The following is a 19,085-nucleotide window of genomic DNA, read 5'->3' as shown; positions in this document are numbered from 1 at the left end:
TTTTCGTGAATAATGATAGTATCTGAACACTTCGCACTCCGCTCTCTTCTTGCCTCATTCAATGGGATGACATTTCATTTCGCCTAAATATGACACTGACTTGAAATATATCTAATAAATGTCCCGCCAGGAGGCAAATTAAAGTCGCAGAAAAAATTGTATTTTCATTTTAAAAATTTATTAAAAAATGTGCATGTTATATTTTGTTTTAGTACAACTTTTTCTTAAGATGTATAGATTTTATTGATTATTGTGTTACAATTAGAAACATTTTCGCTTCATTTATGTAGATGGGTCACATGGGGCTGGGGGTTGTTTAGTTCCCTCGGGAACTAGTTCAGTTCGTTGACTCGCGCCAGATGATGCAACAAATTTGTGTGTGTGGTGTGTTGTGTTTGCTCTCTGTTATTCAATCGCTTTCAACAAAGTTGTTTCGCATGAGAAAACAAAAATTTCCATGTGGAAATTGGTGCGGGGGACTTTGCACCACAGACAACCAACCCCCAACGGCAGACTTAAAGGCTCTCCAGCTCTATCTCTGTTTGTATCTCTATGTAAATATTTATATTTGGATGGATGGCTCTTATCAGCGGAAAATTCTAGACTGGAGAGGGGCGGGTGATAATGATAATGAAATTTTCAAATTGACATTGGACCGATCGAAACACTGGAAACTACAGAACTAATCAAGCGATTAATCGATCAATCAACTGACACTGGAAACTAATGAGTCTCTCACACACACACGCATACATAGAAAGAGAAAAAGAGAAAGAGGAGAGTGAGAGGTGAGATAGATTTTGTGTGTTATAGTCGATTTACCAAAATTGGGAATCGGCACAAAGGTGACTGACTATGAGGCGCAGTTTAATCAAAGCCAAAAACCAAAACAAAAACAAAATAAAAGTAGCATCGGTGACGAATTAACGCGCAAACGAAACGAAACACGAAAGAAATTCAGAATGGGAGAAGGTAGCATCGGGTGAAAAAGGGGGAGAGCCGCGTGAACACTTCCGCTGAATTCATTAGAAAAAATGACTATTGCGACTGCGACTGCACCTGAGAATACGAATACACAACAAAATGAGTAACGATATATAACATTCTCGATGCAAGTGCAATGCCAATAAAAAGATTACATTGTGACTATACACACAATGTACTTAGGATATATGTACATATGTACGGTACGTAGTTTCGTACACTAAGGAATAAATGGAATAGTATACAAAAAAAAAACACGCCCATATTTAATTAATAATATATACGAGGATTTTAAACAAAAACTAGTAAAGATCTACTAGTTTTTGTTTAAAATCCTCGTATCCTCTTAAAGATCTAATAGTTTTTGTTTAAAATCCTCGTATATATTATTAATTAAATATGGGCGTGTTTTTTTTTTGTATACTATTCTATTTATTCCTTAGTGTACGAAACTACGAACCGTACATACAGTTGCGAAAAAAATAATAGCACCAATACAATACATTTTGTTCTTGATAAAAAAAAATGCGCTTACTTTTGCGATTTTTTTAAATTTAAATTTTTTTAAGAAATGTATTTTCTTTTTGTTTAACTTAGCCGTATGAGAAATTATAGATGAATACAAGAACGTACGTTTAAATGTTGGTCTTATACGAATGAAATGAAACGAACATGGAAATCCCAGCAAAGTGCAATGCCAACAACGCGATTGCATAAAAACAAACGCTTTTGGCATTGAGCCATCAAGCCATAAAGCCAGACAGACCCCGACAAGAGCCCTTGAAAAAAGAACAAAAAGCCAGAAAGAAAGAAAAAAAATCAGAAATAGAAATGGTAATGGAAAGTAGAGAACCCTGGAGAAGCCAGCTAAAAAAAAGTTGATGGTCAAGTTGAAGATAATATTTTTGCTCTTTGACATTCAAAATTATTCAATATTCCAATTTTACATTCATTTCCTTTATGCCCACTACGAACGAATGACGGAAAACACAATGTGGTGGGGAAAAAAAGAGAACTGTTCCACAACAGCCCCTCGATATCTAATCGATGGCCAAGGCAATTAGAGAGCCGCTTATCGCGTTGCGTTGACAATAAAATAAAAAACTGAAGAGCAGAGTTTTCGTATTCCTATATTTGTTCCATTTGGGTTTTGGCACTAACCATACAGTATATAGATGTTCCAGTTCATACAACGAAAGGGGCGCAGCTGAGTGTTCTGTCCCGGCTCCCAGCGCTTCGGCTCTGTGAGGCTGAGACACTCGGGTCGGGAGCCAGGCCATTCGGGTCGGGAGCTGGGCCGTTCGGCATGTATGACTCATGTCGGGAAGCGAAAGCAAGCTGAGAATTGCAAATGTATGTGTGTAAACAGACACGACAAAATTTTGTATCAATTCTTATTTTCCGAAACCGTTTTGAGTTTGTTTTGAGTTTCGTTTCCAGGTTACGTAAATGTGTGTGTGCCATGTATTCACACATACTGTGCTTGTGTGTGGGCTCTACAATTGTTGGCCGCTTGAATTGGTTTTTCGTTTTGTTTTGAGGGCTGATGTGATGTAGCGACCTATTCAGGGCCGGATCAACCCTCAACCGGGCCCTGGGCAACCATCAATCTGGGGCCCTCCTTTATTTTGAACTTTTCTCAGTGGCTATTATATTTTGTATTCATTATTTGGAGTTTTGTTTTTTCAACAAAATTTTTCTGTTATCTCTAGGGGGCCCTAGGCAACTGCTAATGCGGCCCTGGACCTATTCCCGTCGTAAGACTTCATATTTTCTTGGTGTGTTCTGTCGCTCGACTCGAAGCCGTTCATAAAATATTTTTTCGTTTTGTTTTGAAAAGCTAATGTTGCGACGGGCGCGCGGGGTATTTCTTCCATTCTCTTTTAGGTTAGCCTTTGCCTCTGCTTACAGCTTCGTCAAGTGGTTAGTGGTTTTGGGCTTGGGCTTGCATTGCTTTCGTTTGTTTAAAACCAGATGATTAATCGATTGCGATGTAATTATAAATCGTCTAAGCTCTCAAGATAAGGCAAAAGTAATTTCCATTGATTTTTTCAAGTGTAGGCTACGTAATCGTATCGTATTTCAGTGTTTAATCGACCAGAACGGAACGCAGTGCTGCGTATAAATACAAATAAAATAAAATAAGCTTTAAAAATAATTCAAAATATAAATCATATTAATTATAAATAAATACAAAACCAATAAACCATTTAAAAATTCAAAATTTTACTTTGTTTTTTTTACTAGAATCAAATGTTTGCTCATCGCAGAGTTGGCCAGAACTTCTCTTCGGTTCCACAATCCCTCCTTTAGTGCCGCTCCTCACTCGTAGTGATGACATACTAAAAATGCTAACGGTGCAAACTGGCGACAAAATTTCCCCTCATCATGCTGCCCTCTCAAATACAACCTCAATTCACCGTTGCATCAGAAGCAGAAACAGCAGCAGCTATAAATGAAATTGTCTAATTGCCGAATCAACAAGCACAGGCCAGAGACCAGACATCTTTTTGGACAAAGAGACGAAGGAAGACATCAAGCGGACAAGGCAACACAACACAAACATATACAACGTATGCGCAACATTTTGCCGAAGCAGTGGAAAACATTTTACGTGATTTGCATGAACAATTGCCGAAAATTCAATGAAAAATCCCAACATGAAAAGAAGGATACTCTATACAGCTTACAGACTCTTGCTGAAATCAATCGAATTATCTTCAGGAACGACAGATTACTAGCATACTCGTAAATACATATGTGAGATATACTAGTTGCAGCCCTAGCCGTTCATACATATCCTTCCTCCTTTGGGTTTACACACATTTTCTCAAAATCGATGATACCCTCTGTTTTACAAAGGGTATCAAAACGTTGAAAATTCGTAACGCGTAACCGTTATGTGATTCGTCGTCGTTTACTTTGGTTCGTTCATTCGTTTTCGGTCAAACCGTATGAAGACAGACCAGAGATGGGGAACGGTGGGTGGACACGGTAGAGGATGGCTGGTTGGGTGTGGAGAAGGTACTGTTAGTTGGTTTTTAGTCTTGCTGGGAAGGGATCAGGAGAACATACATACTTCAAATACTACTAATAATACCATAATACCATTTGAAATTTGGGTCTCGAACAAAAATTGGTGTTGCTGCTGGTAATGTTGTTTGTGGCGGTTGGCTGCCGATATGCCGCTCGATGACGGCTTTAACCCATGTTGATCTGTCTGTCTCTATACGTATCTCCCTACCCCTTCCGCTCCACTTTGCTATCATTTCTCCCTCTGCTCCCCCTTCGCCTTGTATTTACACACTCGCAACAGCAAGAATAGAAATGGAAACAATTTTGGTTTTCGGTGTGGTTTTTATTTTTATTTTTTTTGTATTTCTTTGCCGCTTGACAAAATTTGAAATGTTAATTTTTAACGGTTTCTTCTTCTTCTTGTTTTTGCCATTTTGCTGTTTATTTTTGTTTTTTGGTGGCTAGATTTTCAGCGGGGCGGTGGTGGGGTGTAACAAACTTTTTGCTGCAGCAATTGCCTAACATGTGTGTACCGGGTTTCAATGGTTGTACCCTTGGAGGAATGAGAGGGTGGGAGTGCCAGAAGACTCTTTAAATTTGTTGGTATTTTGGTATTTTGATTTCAAATAAATCCCAAGTATACTCAAAACAACGCCGTTAATGGGAATGGATACCAAAATGTTATTAATGCACGTGTATTTATTTTTCTGTTGTAATACCAATGATCCGCATTAGTAATTAAATCACACAATAATTCAAACATTTGTTGCACCATTGAACCCTACCAGTTCACACAACTCGGCCGCATGTTGTGTTCTTTTTAATTATTTTATTTACTTTTTTCATTAAATGAATCAAGAATTATTTTTTTTGTTGCAATTTTTGCGTAATTTTCCAGCTGCATTTTCTTTTCTATTGCTTTTTGTACATTTAATTGTTATTCAAGAAATGCGCTGAAACCCCTTCATGTGTTTATCCCATCCTAACCCTCAATTCTTGATGCAATTTGCCCACCAACCAAGACAATTAATGGCTCATGGGCTTATTTTGCAAATTGTTGTAATTGACTGAATGACAGAGTGGTGGGGAGGGGTGGGGGCTGCAGCAACATTGTAGGGAAACAAAAATGTTGAGAAATTACACGGAACGAGTCTGAAATGCTTAATCAAGTGGCTGAAAGATCTCTACCAGACATAGGAAAAGGCTGTATAAAATTATAAATTGTATAAAATAAAATAAAAAGTTATTAGAAATGTCAACTGAAACACGAGTTACTCATAGGAGAACAGAAAACAGACGATAGCCAGCCAAAAGAGTCTTTAGTGAAATGAGCAGGCACCAAGCACAAGCTACATACTACTCACTCTCTCACGTTCCGCACTATAAACGCTGTGGCATGTCAAGGAATACACGCGTAAACGACAATCACAGAGGAGAGAAGAGAGACCGATACCATGGCATAGAGACAGGCCAAGAGAAGAGTAGAGTGGAGTGGAGTAGAGAGATCAGCGTGGAATAGGCCACGCCCGCTTAAAAGAATGGCAAAGGAATGCAGGAAAAATCAAATCAAATCAAATGGACAAAACCAAAGGAATGCGGCTTTAACGATCGCCAGAGAGAGAGAGAGATTGAGAGTGAGAAAAAGCACTCAACCAGGTCTGAAAGATGCTGTCAAGGCCGTTGGTGTTTTCCTTGAAAACAGCAACAGCAAAAACCAGAAGATGCAACGAATGGAACTGGCTGGAAAACTGGTCGGTCGGTTGGTCGGTCAGTCTGCAAGAAGATGCACCCAAGCCAAACCAAGTCTTGTGGGGACGGGAGAACCAAGAACGAAGAGGTAGCAGATGGTAAATAGCCAGATTGCTTCGCCAGTCTTGTCGCTAAATCGCTCTTGGCCCATTGTTCTTTTCTTGTTGTTGTTTTTCTTTTAGGTTTAGGGGGGAGGGGTAGCCTTCAAAAAGTGCTGCCAAAAATATAAAAAAAAACAGTACTTGACTAATTAGCAGAAACATCAACAAAAATGATGATGCAGGTGAAGACCCCCCCCCCGTTAATGTCTCTCTTTCTGGCTAAATGATCACTCCAAAACAGATTTGACAATTGGCATTGTCGTCTTCCTTATATTCTGCGCTTCCTTTCAGTCTTTACATAACTTTCATGCCTCAAAGATTTTTGGGGCTTTAACAAAAAAAATGTTATGGCTTCCACCCCAAACAACAAAATTATTGTGATCCATTAGCCAGCAGTTGAATGGACCCGGAGTGCCTCAAAAGGCAGTGTCCGTAAAATACAAAAAATTAAATAAAAATTCCAATAATATATGAAAAGTTTAAAAGTGAAACTAATTAGTAAATACTATAGGTATTAATTGTACTTAACCTTAACTTAAGCACCTATCCTATACAGCTCCCGTACTCTCCTGTACTCTGCTGATTTTAGTTTGACTAATTAAATGACATTTATTATCCTTATGATTAACGATTAACCAGCTTGAAGGTCTCCAACTGCGACTCTGTCTCCTTGAAAGGTGTATCTCATTGTGTATAGGCTTCTCTCTGCTTCTTATGTCCGAGCTTAAGTATTTTTTGTCTGCCTTTAAAAGGTAATTAACACTCGGCTATGAACAGCAGCAGCAACAATTGAGAAGCAGAGGAGACTGGCAAAAGTTAATTTGTTATTAATTATTGAGATTTATTGATTTTTCTAATGTGTTTTCTGCCTTGAACTCTTAAACTTGTGTGCACGATGTGCGATTTTGAGAGCAAGGACTCTTAGATTTTGTCTCATCTTTCTTGTCTGTAATTAATCCAAAAGAATCTCTGATCTACTCGAAACTTTACAGAGCTTTGAGTCTAGAAATAGCGCCACAACAAACAGAAATAAATATCATAATAATAACATCATAATAACCACCACATGGAGAGAATTGTTGTATTTATAGCTCTCCTCTCGGAGCTCTCTCTGTACCTCCATTAGCTTTAGAGCGGTGGCCTTTGACCATTTTGAAGGAATTTTTTCTTTTTCTTTTTGTATAAATTTAAATGTATTATTTTTAATTTCTGGAGACAAACAAATACTCGCATGATGAGGCATTTTTAGTTGAATATTATTGTTAGTTCTGTTCTTTTCCCTCTTTTCCCTCGCATTCTCTCTCTTCTAAAGGTGAAAAATAATGTATTCCCTCTTTGTTTGTTTTGCAGGTAAAAGATACTCAGAGAATTTGTATTCCTATTGTAAGTTTTGGAAAGTGATTCGGTTGAATGAAATAAGAGCCGAAACCAAGATGATGACCATAAACTCTTTCTACCAAGTACAGTACGCTCGTAAGTTGAGATTTGTCAGATTTTCCCGTTCAATCTCATGTTTATTCAATACAGTTTTATGCAAATTCTATGTGAAAAGTATAAACTCATCGATCTATGATCGATAAATATCAAATAGAGAGAGTTTGATTCAAAATATGTTCATGTGATTTCGGGGGAAATTTCGATTTTAACGTAATGTTCTGGTAATCTTTTAAGAGGAAAGAAACATACATTCATACTTAAAGCTACTCTATGATCTCCATATATAAATACACCTTCCCATCCACAAGATATCCGATCACTTGGAATGGCAAACGATTGACATCAGAGAAAAGATCAAAGATCACGAAAGATTTCCCAATTAAGAGGATGATGATGTTGATGGCACGGCAAAAGTAAATAGGGATCCAACGATCCAATGATCAAAGTTGCTCTCTATCTCTGTCTCTTTCTGCCTGGTTGCAAGACAAGTTTCTTATTTGCTGTTGTTTGCTTGAAGAACGAACACATTTCCAGGTTATAAACTTCAACTTTGAAGGAAGGGCCTTGCATAATTTCTGCTTCATTCTGTACGTACAACCTGCAAACCAGCAGCAGGAGCTTGCTTGGAGAAAGAGATGGCCAGCAAGATAGAGGGAGAGAGAGAGAGCCTGAAAAGATGATGAACAAGTTCTAAAAGACAAAGATCATTGCAGGGAAAGCAAAGTCCCAAGTCGCAGTCGGTGGGAAGTCAAAGCACTTTAAAGCACTTTGAACTTTTACAGTGTATGAGTATGCTTCTATATAATAGAGATATATTTGTATTTGTGTCTGTATGTGTTTGTGTGTGTATGTGTAGGCATAGTCACAGTTTGGTTAATGAATAGGAAAGAATTCTACAAATAAATAAATAAATTCTGTAGAATGTATAAAAGCAAACGGAAAATGGTAAACGGTAAATTATCTTTCTATTAGAGAAATAGTGCACAATTGGAAATCTTCTTGTCTTGACGTTTCTTTGATTTCATTGTGTTGTATCTTTAACCAGTTGTTTTCATCAGAGATATATGTACATAAACATCACAGATCTCTGCACAGAAATATACCCAGTGTATATTCCATGTTCAAACAATTTCAAATTGAAGCGCTTCTTTTCCCCCGTATTTGGATGTTATTCTTTCCCTTTTCTGTTTTGTTGTTGCCAATATCTTGATTCGATTTGTTGAAATTGTATAGAAATTCAACGGTAATTGATTGGCTTGGAGAGCGAAAAGAAGACGATGATAATGATGATCATTAATCGATGATAATGACTGTTTAGTTAGTTGCTTGGAATCGATCGATCATTTTAGGCAACGAAGAATATAACGGAACGGAACGGAATGGAACGAGCTCGTGAGATATTTGTCAAAATATGTGCGTGCTTCGGTCATGCCAGAGTGAAGAGGGGGAGGGACTTAAATTACTCAAAAAAGTTCAATGTCAAGATTTTCGTTCACTTTTTTTAGATGTTTTTCTGTTTTCTGTAGTTTTTCTTGTTGTTGTTTGTGGTGAATTTCTTGCATGCAACAAACTGTTAAACTTCCATTTGCTTTTTTGGAGATTTTACAACGAAAAAACTCGAAAAATAAGAAGCTTAAAAGTTACCATACTTAGTGGAAATCAATGGGCCCCGTAAATTTCGTAGAACTCCCAGCTCTGGGATTATAAGGTATAAATTATGAATAGTTTTTGGTTAGCTGCCAGATACAGATACCCAGGAGAAGTTGAAAGATACTTTCGAGACATGGCATCCAAGTCTCAAACTCCAATTCGGCGCCGCATTTTGCCGTTTGTCATGCATATAAATATACATACAGACAACAAATATTTTCAAATTGAAATACAAAAAAACTTCTTGGAAAACATACATAGCATAGATACATTAGTATTTATGTATCTTTAACTGTATCTGTTCGCACGCATATACATATGTATGTATGAATATAAATGCCAACACAGCATATACTCTTAAAGAGTATTTTGTGGCCATTTTTGTGTGAGCCAGTTTCAGGTTTATTTTGTTGTACAAGTAGTGCATACATAGGTATGTATATTATATTGTTGCCGAAGAGAGAGATACATTTAAAGACAGAGAACGGTGTGTTGTGTGTGTGTCTTGGAAACGACCTTTGCAAGCATTTTTTGTTTTTGTTTTTCTTTTGTTACTCGACCGCAACGAAAGTGTGCGGCGGCATACAGAAAGAAGGGGGAAAAGTCGAAGTCAAACACAAAATCAAACTAAAAAATAAAACAAGATCACAGCTGAATTGAAACTACTTTGAGAGTAGGCCAATCTGAAAACATTCTACGCTTGTCCTAGGTACAGGGGAAATAGTAGAATGGGTAAACCCTAATGGATTGGGCTCACATTATGGTAATCTCTGTACAATCAAGTTTAACGAACAGCACGAAACGTGGGCCAATGAATCATTTAGGCATAAGCAATGTTCCATTGAGAACTACATGACATGTCTGTCTCTTAAAGTCTCGTAGAACCTATGAAAAATTACAGATTGTATCCCTAAGATACATTTGTATACATAATCTATCAATATCTGCATTTGGATTTTAAAAAATTAATTATTTGACAGACTTTAAATATTTGTTAATTTCACTATTTTTAAAATATAAAAACCGAATATTTGATTCAAGTAGAAAAGCACCCTTCATTTGCCGTATTTCTGTCTATAACACTACTCAACAATTTTTTCATGGTTTTTTTCAGAGGTAGTGCTTGTATTTTTCACATAACTTAAGTATCTTATATCTGGTTGCATAGAACTTTGCAGTTCTGAAAAGCTGACAAATGCAGCTTCAAATCCGACCCAGACACAAACTAAAAATGCATACCAAGAAATACCAAAGATACTTAAGTTACGTACAAAATAGAAGCACTACCTCTGAAAAAAAACATTAAAAAAATACAAAATTTTAATAAATTCTTAAAAAAAAAAATAAACCATAAAAAAACCATAACTCGTTAACAAATTTTAAACCCCTAAGTCTATAAGAAAAAGTCATTTTGGGCCACAGCCTAATTATCGTGTTGACTAGTGTAATTGATGGCAATAAATACCCAAAAAAAGAGAACATATTTCCACTGATTCAAGCCATAATTTACTCCCAGTTTATTATCAATTGAAATCTCCCAAGGCAAAAATCGTATGTATAATTTTCTTGCAATAAGTATGTTTTCATACGATTCCATTTGAAACTCCTTTGCATCCGGCTACAGTTTGATGATTATCATTACCGATCATCGTCACCGTCACTCTCATCCAAAACTGTCACATTAACTTTGATTAGGTGCTGTATGGTGTATGGTCCATGGTGCATTGTGCATGGTGGCATGGTGCTGGTATGGTTGATGCTGAGAAAAGAGACAACCGAAAGTAATCTTCGCTTGGCTTTGGAAAAGTGCAGAAATGGCCGGTCGCAAGCGAAAACCGAAGAAGAAATTTTTAGTATATTTTTTGTCTTGTTTTTATTTCTTGTTGCGCATTTTGCTTTTCTTTTAACTTTCACCTGAAGCCGGCGACGACTACCCAGCGGCATAAAAGCACAGCATTAGAAGTCATCATCATCATGATCGAGATGATCATGATGGAGTTGTGTGCTTTGAAGTCTAGTCGCAAAAATTAACGCATACCAAAGAGCAGAAGAGCAAAATCACAGAAACGCGTTGCGTTGTGTGGCAATGCCACTGTGTGCTCTGGTGGCCATAAAGCAACAAATTGTGGCAAGTAAATGGGACCGGATCCCTCCTCCCTCTGCCTTTGCCTCTTTCCCTCTCTATTGCTCCAGCTAGTATGTCCATCTATTCCCCTTTTATCTTAGAAAGTTTCGATATCTCGTACGCAGGCGCATACCTATACAGAAAGAAAACATAATACTTGCCCCCCCCTTCAGATTTATTTTAAATAAACTAAAAATAATAAAATAAATAATAGATAAATATTAAATGTAAAGTCTTACGCTTATGGAAAAATTGTACAGCGAATCAAGAACATTCGCATCATTCGATGAACGTTTCCGAATTTTCCGAACAGGTGGATGTGGATTAGGTTTGGAAAGAGTAAAGGAGAAGATTATTTTATCAAGGGCTAACGCACTCTTGCATCTATCGCTTCGGTGACCTGCTTTTTGGCTTCCCCCCGCCCCCTGCCATATGCCATATTCCATACTCCATACTCTTTTCAAAGTACATACGTTATCTTTTGCCATGACACACTGACGAAGGAGAGGAGAAGACAAGACAAGACGCTGGCACATAGACCAGCCATTACCGCGACATCACTATTAAACGAGAAGCAGCAGCAACAGAGCAAAGAATCGTTAAAGAAAAACCAAAGAGAGTGAGAAAGAAGAATTAATATTTCCACGAAAGTCGAAGCTTTCATACCCTTGATTAAATTTTGATATACCAAAAGTAAACTTTAGAAGATGTAAGTAATCCAATCCGATTTACATATATGTATGTATGTACTATAATGCTTGAAGAAATCCAAAACCATCCATGATTATTTGTTAAGTTTTTTGTCTGTCAATTTGTACCTTCCTCGTAACTTAAAAACTTCATAGACAAATTGCAAGAAACGAATGTGCACATTTGTATGTATATGTATGTATGTATGTATATGCCTCTGTATCTTTAGCTGCATCTGTGTAACCACTGAGTTACCTTAGCACTCAACAGAGCAACATTAAGCTGATGATCACTGCAGAGGTAGCGGCGTAGGAAGAGGCTGAATGGTGGATCGTCGTGTAGAGAGCGCTTGAAAATTGAAACTCGCGAAATACCCTAAAAAACATATGGGGAATAGCTGAATAATAAATATAAGAATTTAGTGAGTGATAGCTAAAAATAATCAAAACAATAAATAACTAATTTACAGTGGAAAAAAAAGTAATCACTTATCTAATATCTCCCTTAAATTTGTTTAATATTTAAGGCCTGTCTCCAGCACCGCGGAAAATTGCGGCAAGGAATTTGCTAGTTATTCCCTGAGGGTGTGGAACATAGCTAAAACAGGGTTGATGAATCAGCGGTGTTTTGTAAACAGAGGCAACTCTACAATTCTGCTAAAATTAAACTAGGAAAAAAATGCACTCTGATGATGAAGTGACTGTGTTGGTGGCGGCATATATTGTTGCAAAACAAAAAAGAATAATTTTCATCTCTCTTTTTGGTTTTGCGGACAGTTTTTTCCTACATCTTGCACCATTCACTTCAGGAAGAATTGTAAAATATATATTCTTGAGCTGGGTGTCAGCTGTTCTCTCAGTTCACACGGTCCCGATAGGCAACTATCGATATAAATCACAGATTCCGCTCTTGTTGCTGGATACACACTCCAGGAAAACGTAAAAGAAATTTTCCTGGCACATTTTTTTTTAATATGAAGTTTGCCAGGAATTTTTAGATTCCGCGGTGCTGGATACAATGCTTTAAAGGGTACACTCGTATAAAGAGTATACATACATATGTATAATTTTTTTGTAAGGGTATCCTAAAGGTTTCGTTCTACATGAAAGTTGTGACTCGTTTTTTACGTAGATTTGTTTTGTTTGCTCTTTTCGTTGACGGGTTTCTGACTCTATTGCCACACGAGTTAACTTTATTTCTTATATTTTCTCTCCCTCTCTCGCGCTCTCTGTTTCTCTGTCTTGGCTTGGTTCTTGTAAAACAAAGACCGTTAATTGACATAGAATTTTTAGGTTTATGCCCCGACGACGCTGACGGAAATACCCCAACTTCTCCGCCGCTCGTACCTCCCGCTCTTTTGTCATACCAAATATAATTTCCATAAAGTTTTCGTCGTAAGCGGTCGGTCATATACCTACACTATTTCTTTTTAGTCTAAAACAAAAGCAATCCCCTGCATCCCCCACCACTTATCGCACACACTCAGCTCAAAAGCCCCTTGAACTACCGTCTGAGAACAAAAGTGTGTGTGCCCCCGTGTCCCTTGCCCCTGCCCCGCTCCCGCCATCATTAGATGGTTATGTGTGGGGTGAGTGCTGTGGTTGAGTTGGGATTGGGGTTGGCGATATTACAAAATGCTAATTGCTGCCCGAATTTCAGTGAGAAATCAGCTAATTGTCAGACAGAAAGTGGGCAAAGGAGGAACATATACACACGTATGTATATACATATGCTGAAAGCGATAGAAGGAGAGATAGATAGATGGAGAGATAGCTGAGAGACAGAGAGCAACTGGTGGAAGCAATTCCAAGAGCATTTATTGCGGGAGAGGACAAAACAAAAGTGTGCAGATCAAGAGATAAGACAATGGCGACTGCTGCACTACATTCTACACCGCGCTCAACGCATAAAACTACAAACTATATGCAAGAAATAAATCCACCATAATCTTAAGAGAGAGAGAGAGATATTCGATCTGCTTTCTCTATGTCTTATCTTATTATTTGTTAGAACTTCCACTGATTTCTTCACCCATTTTCAAAGACAATGCAATGAAAGAGTTTCCCTAACAGTGTGACCGTATAATTAGATCAGGGTTCCTTGAATATTTTATGTGGTTTTTCTACCACTGGACTCACCCGCCCGCAAGTGCCTTCCCCATGCGTTGCGAAGCCTAAGAGATCCTTTTTGAGCGAGTCTCGCAATACGCACTCGCTCACGAGCACAGCAATGGTATAAGCAAGGGCGAAACAGGAACAATGGACAATCAAGTAAAGAAGAAGAGGAGTTTACTACAAACTGAGAACAATTTCGGAGAGTCAGCTCATGTACAGCCAACTGATTGAAATACTCTTTACAAACAGATAAATCGATTAATACGAACACAGGATAGAAAATACTTATATGTAGATACCTCTCAGAAAAACGTCCAACAAGGATACTGTTAAATTATACCTCATAAATTATCTCGCCACAAAACATTAAAACATTAGTCAGGAAACAGTCGAAACAGTTTTTAAACAGTCAAAAAAGTCGAAGAAACAGCGCAATGACTCGGTCGTTCAGTGTGATGCTAAAATCGTCAAAGGGTGAATTCATTTTGAATGGATTGAAACGGGGTACAACCCTTGGCGAGCTAAAGACGATTATCGCCCAAACGATGGCCATACCGGAGCCGCTGCAGCTGCACTTGCTGATCGGCTGTCCACCCCAACGTTTAGATCTCTCGCAAGATCGAGACCTAAAGACAGTGGGAATCAAAAGCGGTGATACCTTGATACTGGAGGAAAAGGCTGGGCTTGGAACTGGAGATGAAGCACCAGTGACTGCGACTGCCACCGCCACCCAGGCCACTGTCTGTTCAATGCTGGCGAATGACGAGGCGCTAGCTCGTCGTCTGCAAGCCGAAGGGAATGTCGGTCAGCAGGGTTTAGATAACGAAATGCCAGACCAAGAGGAGTCATCGGGATCGACGAGCGGCAGCTTTAATGGCATCGTTCTGAAGAAGGAGGTGCCGGCGGATAACTCGTGCCTCTTTACGAGCATTCGCTTCGTATTAAATGGCAAGTTGGATGACGAGGGCAGCGAATTGATGCGCCACATTGTGGCCCAGGAGGTGTCCGCCGATGCCGACCGATACAACGATGCAGTTCTGGGCAAGTCAAATGCTGATTATTGCGCCTGGATCCAGAAGCCGGACTCGTGGGGCGGAGCCATCGAGGTCGCCGTTCTCTCCAATTACTACGGCATTGAGATCGATGTGGTGGACATCCAGAATGCCATCATCAATCGGTTCGGGGAGGACAAAAACTTTGGAATGCGCGTCTTCATCCTCTACAACGGCATCCACTACGATCCATTGTACATGGATTACTTCCAGAATGAGTCTGAGGCCACCATCTTTCCCGTGGAGGAGATGGGCGTCTACCACCAGGCCAAGCAGATTGCCTTCGAGGCCCACGCCTCAGGACAGTTCATCAACGTGGAAAAACTCGCCGTTCGCTGCCTGGTCTGTGATGCGGCGCTGTTGGGCCGGAAGCAGGCCCAGAAGCACTACAAATCGACTGGACACAAGAAGTTTGAAGAGATGTAAACACAGTTATGTTTTTGATATAATAAATTTGTTGCTCTTTGCAGTGGATCAAAAATTATATCCCATAAAAATCCCCTACCCTTACTTCAAGTCTGTTCTTAACTCAATTGGCATGCCAAACCAAAGCTAAATGATTTATGATTAATTCGATCGATTAATTACATTACATGCAGATGCCAGATTATTGAAATCGACACATCATCATCATCGCGAGATAAGGTTAATCAGCTGTCATCATCTGGTGGGAAGGAGGGGAACGGACCCCACAGCCGCCTTCCTCCTGTGAGAGAGAACTGCAATTGAAATGTTTGCTTTAATTGTGACTAATTAGTCATCAATATATGTAGTAGCAGCAGCATAGAAAATAATTAAAAGATACGTCTATATAAGAGCAGGAAACTCGAAAGAAATCGAGATTGAATGAATGAACGAATCAATCACTCAATCAGCGCACAAACAAGTTTACAATGACCTTTGTTTAAAAAACAAACTTCAACTGAAAGAAATATCAGCGATAATTCAAAGATAGTTCTTGTATTCTTATAACAAACGATATGAACGATTGAAGGTGATTGAAGCCTAGGGTAGAGTCTCTTGTAATCCTACTACTAGGAAGGGTGTTGGGAGTGGATCCATACTTATTATACTAATAATAAAAACTTTTTATTTCTTATGCAAATGAACGTTGAGATTAATTTTTATTGCAGCTCAGCCTTAGCTGGTGTTCTCCCATCTTAGTCCTATAAAACAATTAAAAAAAAAACAAGAAATAAAGTCTACCAAAGCTATTAATACCCTCTAGATCGTATATTACAAAAAAAAAAAATCTGGAGTGAATATAACGGCTCAATCGTTCAAGAGTACTCTTTTCCAGGGTATTCGAAGAATTCAAAGCGTGGGCGACACTATCTGCACAAATACTTCCCGATTTCCGCTCCATTACTCACTCAGCGAGAGAGAGGTGATATGTACATATGTATGTAGATTCATTTGAGAAGGGCAGTGGTGGGAATGGGGGTACGGGTACTTGCATGTCGTAGTGTTACAAACAGCCAATAACCATCAATTATCGTCTGTCAGATGTGAGTCTTGTAATGTGTATCTCGCAGATACAGATACATGGCTTGCAGTGCCGATTATATTTATGGATTTTTTATTATTACTATTTTTTTCCTGTTTATTTGCAAAAAATGTTTTATTCATAATTAATTGATTTTTTTATTTTATAACACAGCTGCTTATTATAATGATTCCCGAGCAAACCGAACCGATTCGGATTCGAGCCGATTGTTGCATAATAATAATCTTTTTTCACAGATTTTTTGTAGTATTTTTTTGGTTTAGTTTTGTTGATATTTTGTTGGGTTTTGTGAAAGGCATAGACACACACACACACACACAAAGGGAGCTTGTAGCCACGGACTCTGATGTCTAAAACTAGAAAAAAGAGTTCAATAAACCGCATGGAATTCAAATCTATTGACCCACAAAAAAGGAATACTCCGCACACACACACACAATACGGGCGAATACGAATATCTACAGCAATAAATGGCAAGACACAGATATACATATAAGCCAAACTTAAAATAATAATACTAAAAAAAGAGATACGCAATGCAAAATCATTAAAAGAAAACAATAAGCAATCAGCAAAACAGACAACAGAAAGCAAAAGCAAAAGGTGGAGGAGGAACAGTGGAGCAAAAGGGTGGGCTTGGATACCCAGATCCCTGTTTTCAGGTCCCAGGCCAAGGCCGCAGCAGGAAGACATCGGAGGAGCAAGAATTATTCAAGTGGGACAAGGCCAAGTTAATTTACGGAATTGCGGAATTGGTAATCAAGGGAAAGATCGATCGATTGATCGGATTGGATCGCAACATAAGTAAGATGAAAGGGAAAATAAGGAAAGGAAAAGTGGGTTTATTATGAATTTTGAACATTAAAAGATTACCCAATAATCTTATTTATGTATAAAAAAAACTGAACCTGGCTGCAGTCTTCGCAGATTGTCATGAGGGTACTTGAGCGATCATCCTGAGACAAGGAGATAAAATCAGGAGATGCGGTATCTTCGTTGATTTTATCTAAGACTCGGGAAAAATTTTGCTGACTGCCTTCGTTAAATTAAATTTATATTTATATTAATATTTAATTTTTAAAAATTTGACCCCTTTTTTTTTGTTCTTCTATACAAAAAAATTCCAATCGTATATTAACCGCTTCATAAACGTTTTATTTTTTTTTTAAATTTTATTTTATGGACTACCTTGAACGACCTTGCCGCCATTTAGTCGCCTGCTAAACAACAAACTTGGTGAAAATGCATTAAGAAAATCACAAAATACGAGAAGAAAAAAAAACCGCACGAGAGTCGCGCTTAACATTTTTTGGTTGTGTCGATATCGGTTTCGGTGCCCCCCTGCCCTGCCCAACCGCCTGACTATAAAATTTGGATATTTGTGTGTATTATTCGAATCGACTACGCTTATTTTGGTGTGAGATCTTATATGTTGGCTGCGGTTTGTGATGTGTTTTCCAGAGTGCGTCTGTGTGTGGGCTGTTGTACTTTGGTCAGCGAACGGTGATGGGTTACTCTTATGACGATGATATGGTGTCATCATTGACACCAGAGATAGACAGTTACGAAAACAAAAACCCAACGAACGATCAACAAGAAATTAAATACGAAATATATAAAATCCAAGACACACTGATGACTGATGCCCACGCCCACTCTCAGTGGTTCTTTGGGGTCTTTAAATCAGAGGCCGGCAGCGTCGTATGCACTGTGCATAGGAAAAAATTTCGAGCAGCGCAGTCGGCACACGTACAGTGAAAGACTTCGGTTTCGTTATTCTGCCTGATGACGTAGCGGCAGAGAAAATTCTGCTCTGCTGACGTCGCGGCAGAGAAAAATGCTTCGGGCTATGCACAAACGGCTTCATATTCTGCCCGCTTGCCTCAGCGGCAGAGAAGCATTCGTGTGCCCTATGCACAATTCTTCGGCTTTCGCAGCGGCAGAGAAATAAGTAACGAATTTGACTTGTGTCTGTTGTTTTCGCACACAAACGAAAATGCTCCAAAATGTAGAAAGATGTGAAGCTGATTGACACACTCCTATGGAGAACCATAAACAAAAACTCTCAAAAATTTATTGGGGACATCCATAGCTTTAAATAGAGTTCCCACAATCTATTCCAATGGAAATTCATAGAAGAAAAGAAAGTACTAGTGGGGTAGAAGATCTCATTAAAAGCATCTCTCCCATTTGTGGCTCTCAATCATCTGGTAACGGCAGAGTGGTGTTATATAGACCAACAAGAACAAATGACTTAATCAGGTTGTGACCAAGAGAACTTTCCCTGAAACAATGGAAACAACAAATTTGCAACCCCCCTCTAACCGTTACATGCCAAATACCAAGTCAAAGAGCCAAAGACAAAGCCACACCACAGCTGAAAGCTGTGTGTGAATGATTTGTGTGTAAAAGGCCTTTGGTTGATCCAACCTTGAACTTGATTTCGACCATGTGCAATTCGCAGATATACATTTATACATATGTATTTACATGCATCCAATATATATTATATTTAATTACTATCGGAATTAAAGAGTTTGGCACGTAGCCGAAAGAATCGTGACAAACAATTTGGCAAATAAAAGAACAACAAAATCTATATCGAGCAAAGCCAGAGTCAGAGCTAAAGCCAAGAAACTGGTATCGAAATATTAGACTCGG

The 19,085-nt window shown here is 38.5% G+C and overlaps 2 protein-coding genes across 3 annotated transcripts in view; both read left to right on the top strand.

Moving 5' to 3' along the window:
• LOC111064966 (death-associated protein kinase related) overlaps positions 1 to 19,085 on the top strand; it is a 63,516-nt gene that overhangs the window by 9,050 nt on the left and 35,381 nt on the right. The gene's annotated exons all lie outside the window — the stretch shown is intronic.
• Positions 14,162 to 15,421, top strand: LOC111064968 (ubiquitin thioesterase OTU1-like). Its single transcript, XM_022352884.2, has one exon. The coding sequence runs from the start codon at positions 14,300 to 14,302 to the stop codon at positions 15,341 to 15,343; it is 1,044 nt and encodes a 347-aa protein (XP_022208576.1). The 5' UTR covers positions 14,162 to 14,299; the 3' UTR covers positions 15,344 to 15,421.

The sequence above is a fragment of the Drosophila obscura genome, unplaced genomic scaffold (genome assembly GCF_018151105.1).
Source record: "Drosophila obscura isolate BZ-5 IFL unplaced genomic scaffold, ASM1815110v1 contig_73, whole genome shotgun sequence".
Lineage (NCBI taxonomy): Eukaryota > Metazoa > Arthropoda > Insecta > Diptera > Drosophilidae > Drosophila > Drosophila obscura.
This window is presented reverse-complemented; position numbering and strand designations above follow the sequence as displayed.

Excerpts from the sequence above, each read along its gene's own strand:
- LOC111064968 (XM_022352884.2), top strand. The coding sequence starts at position 14,300 with ATGACTCGGTCGTTCAGTGTGATGCTAAAATCGTCAAAGGGTGAATTC.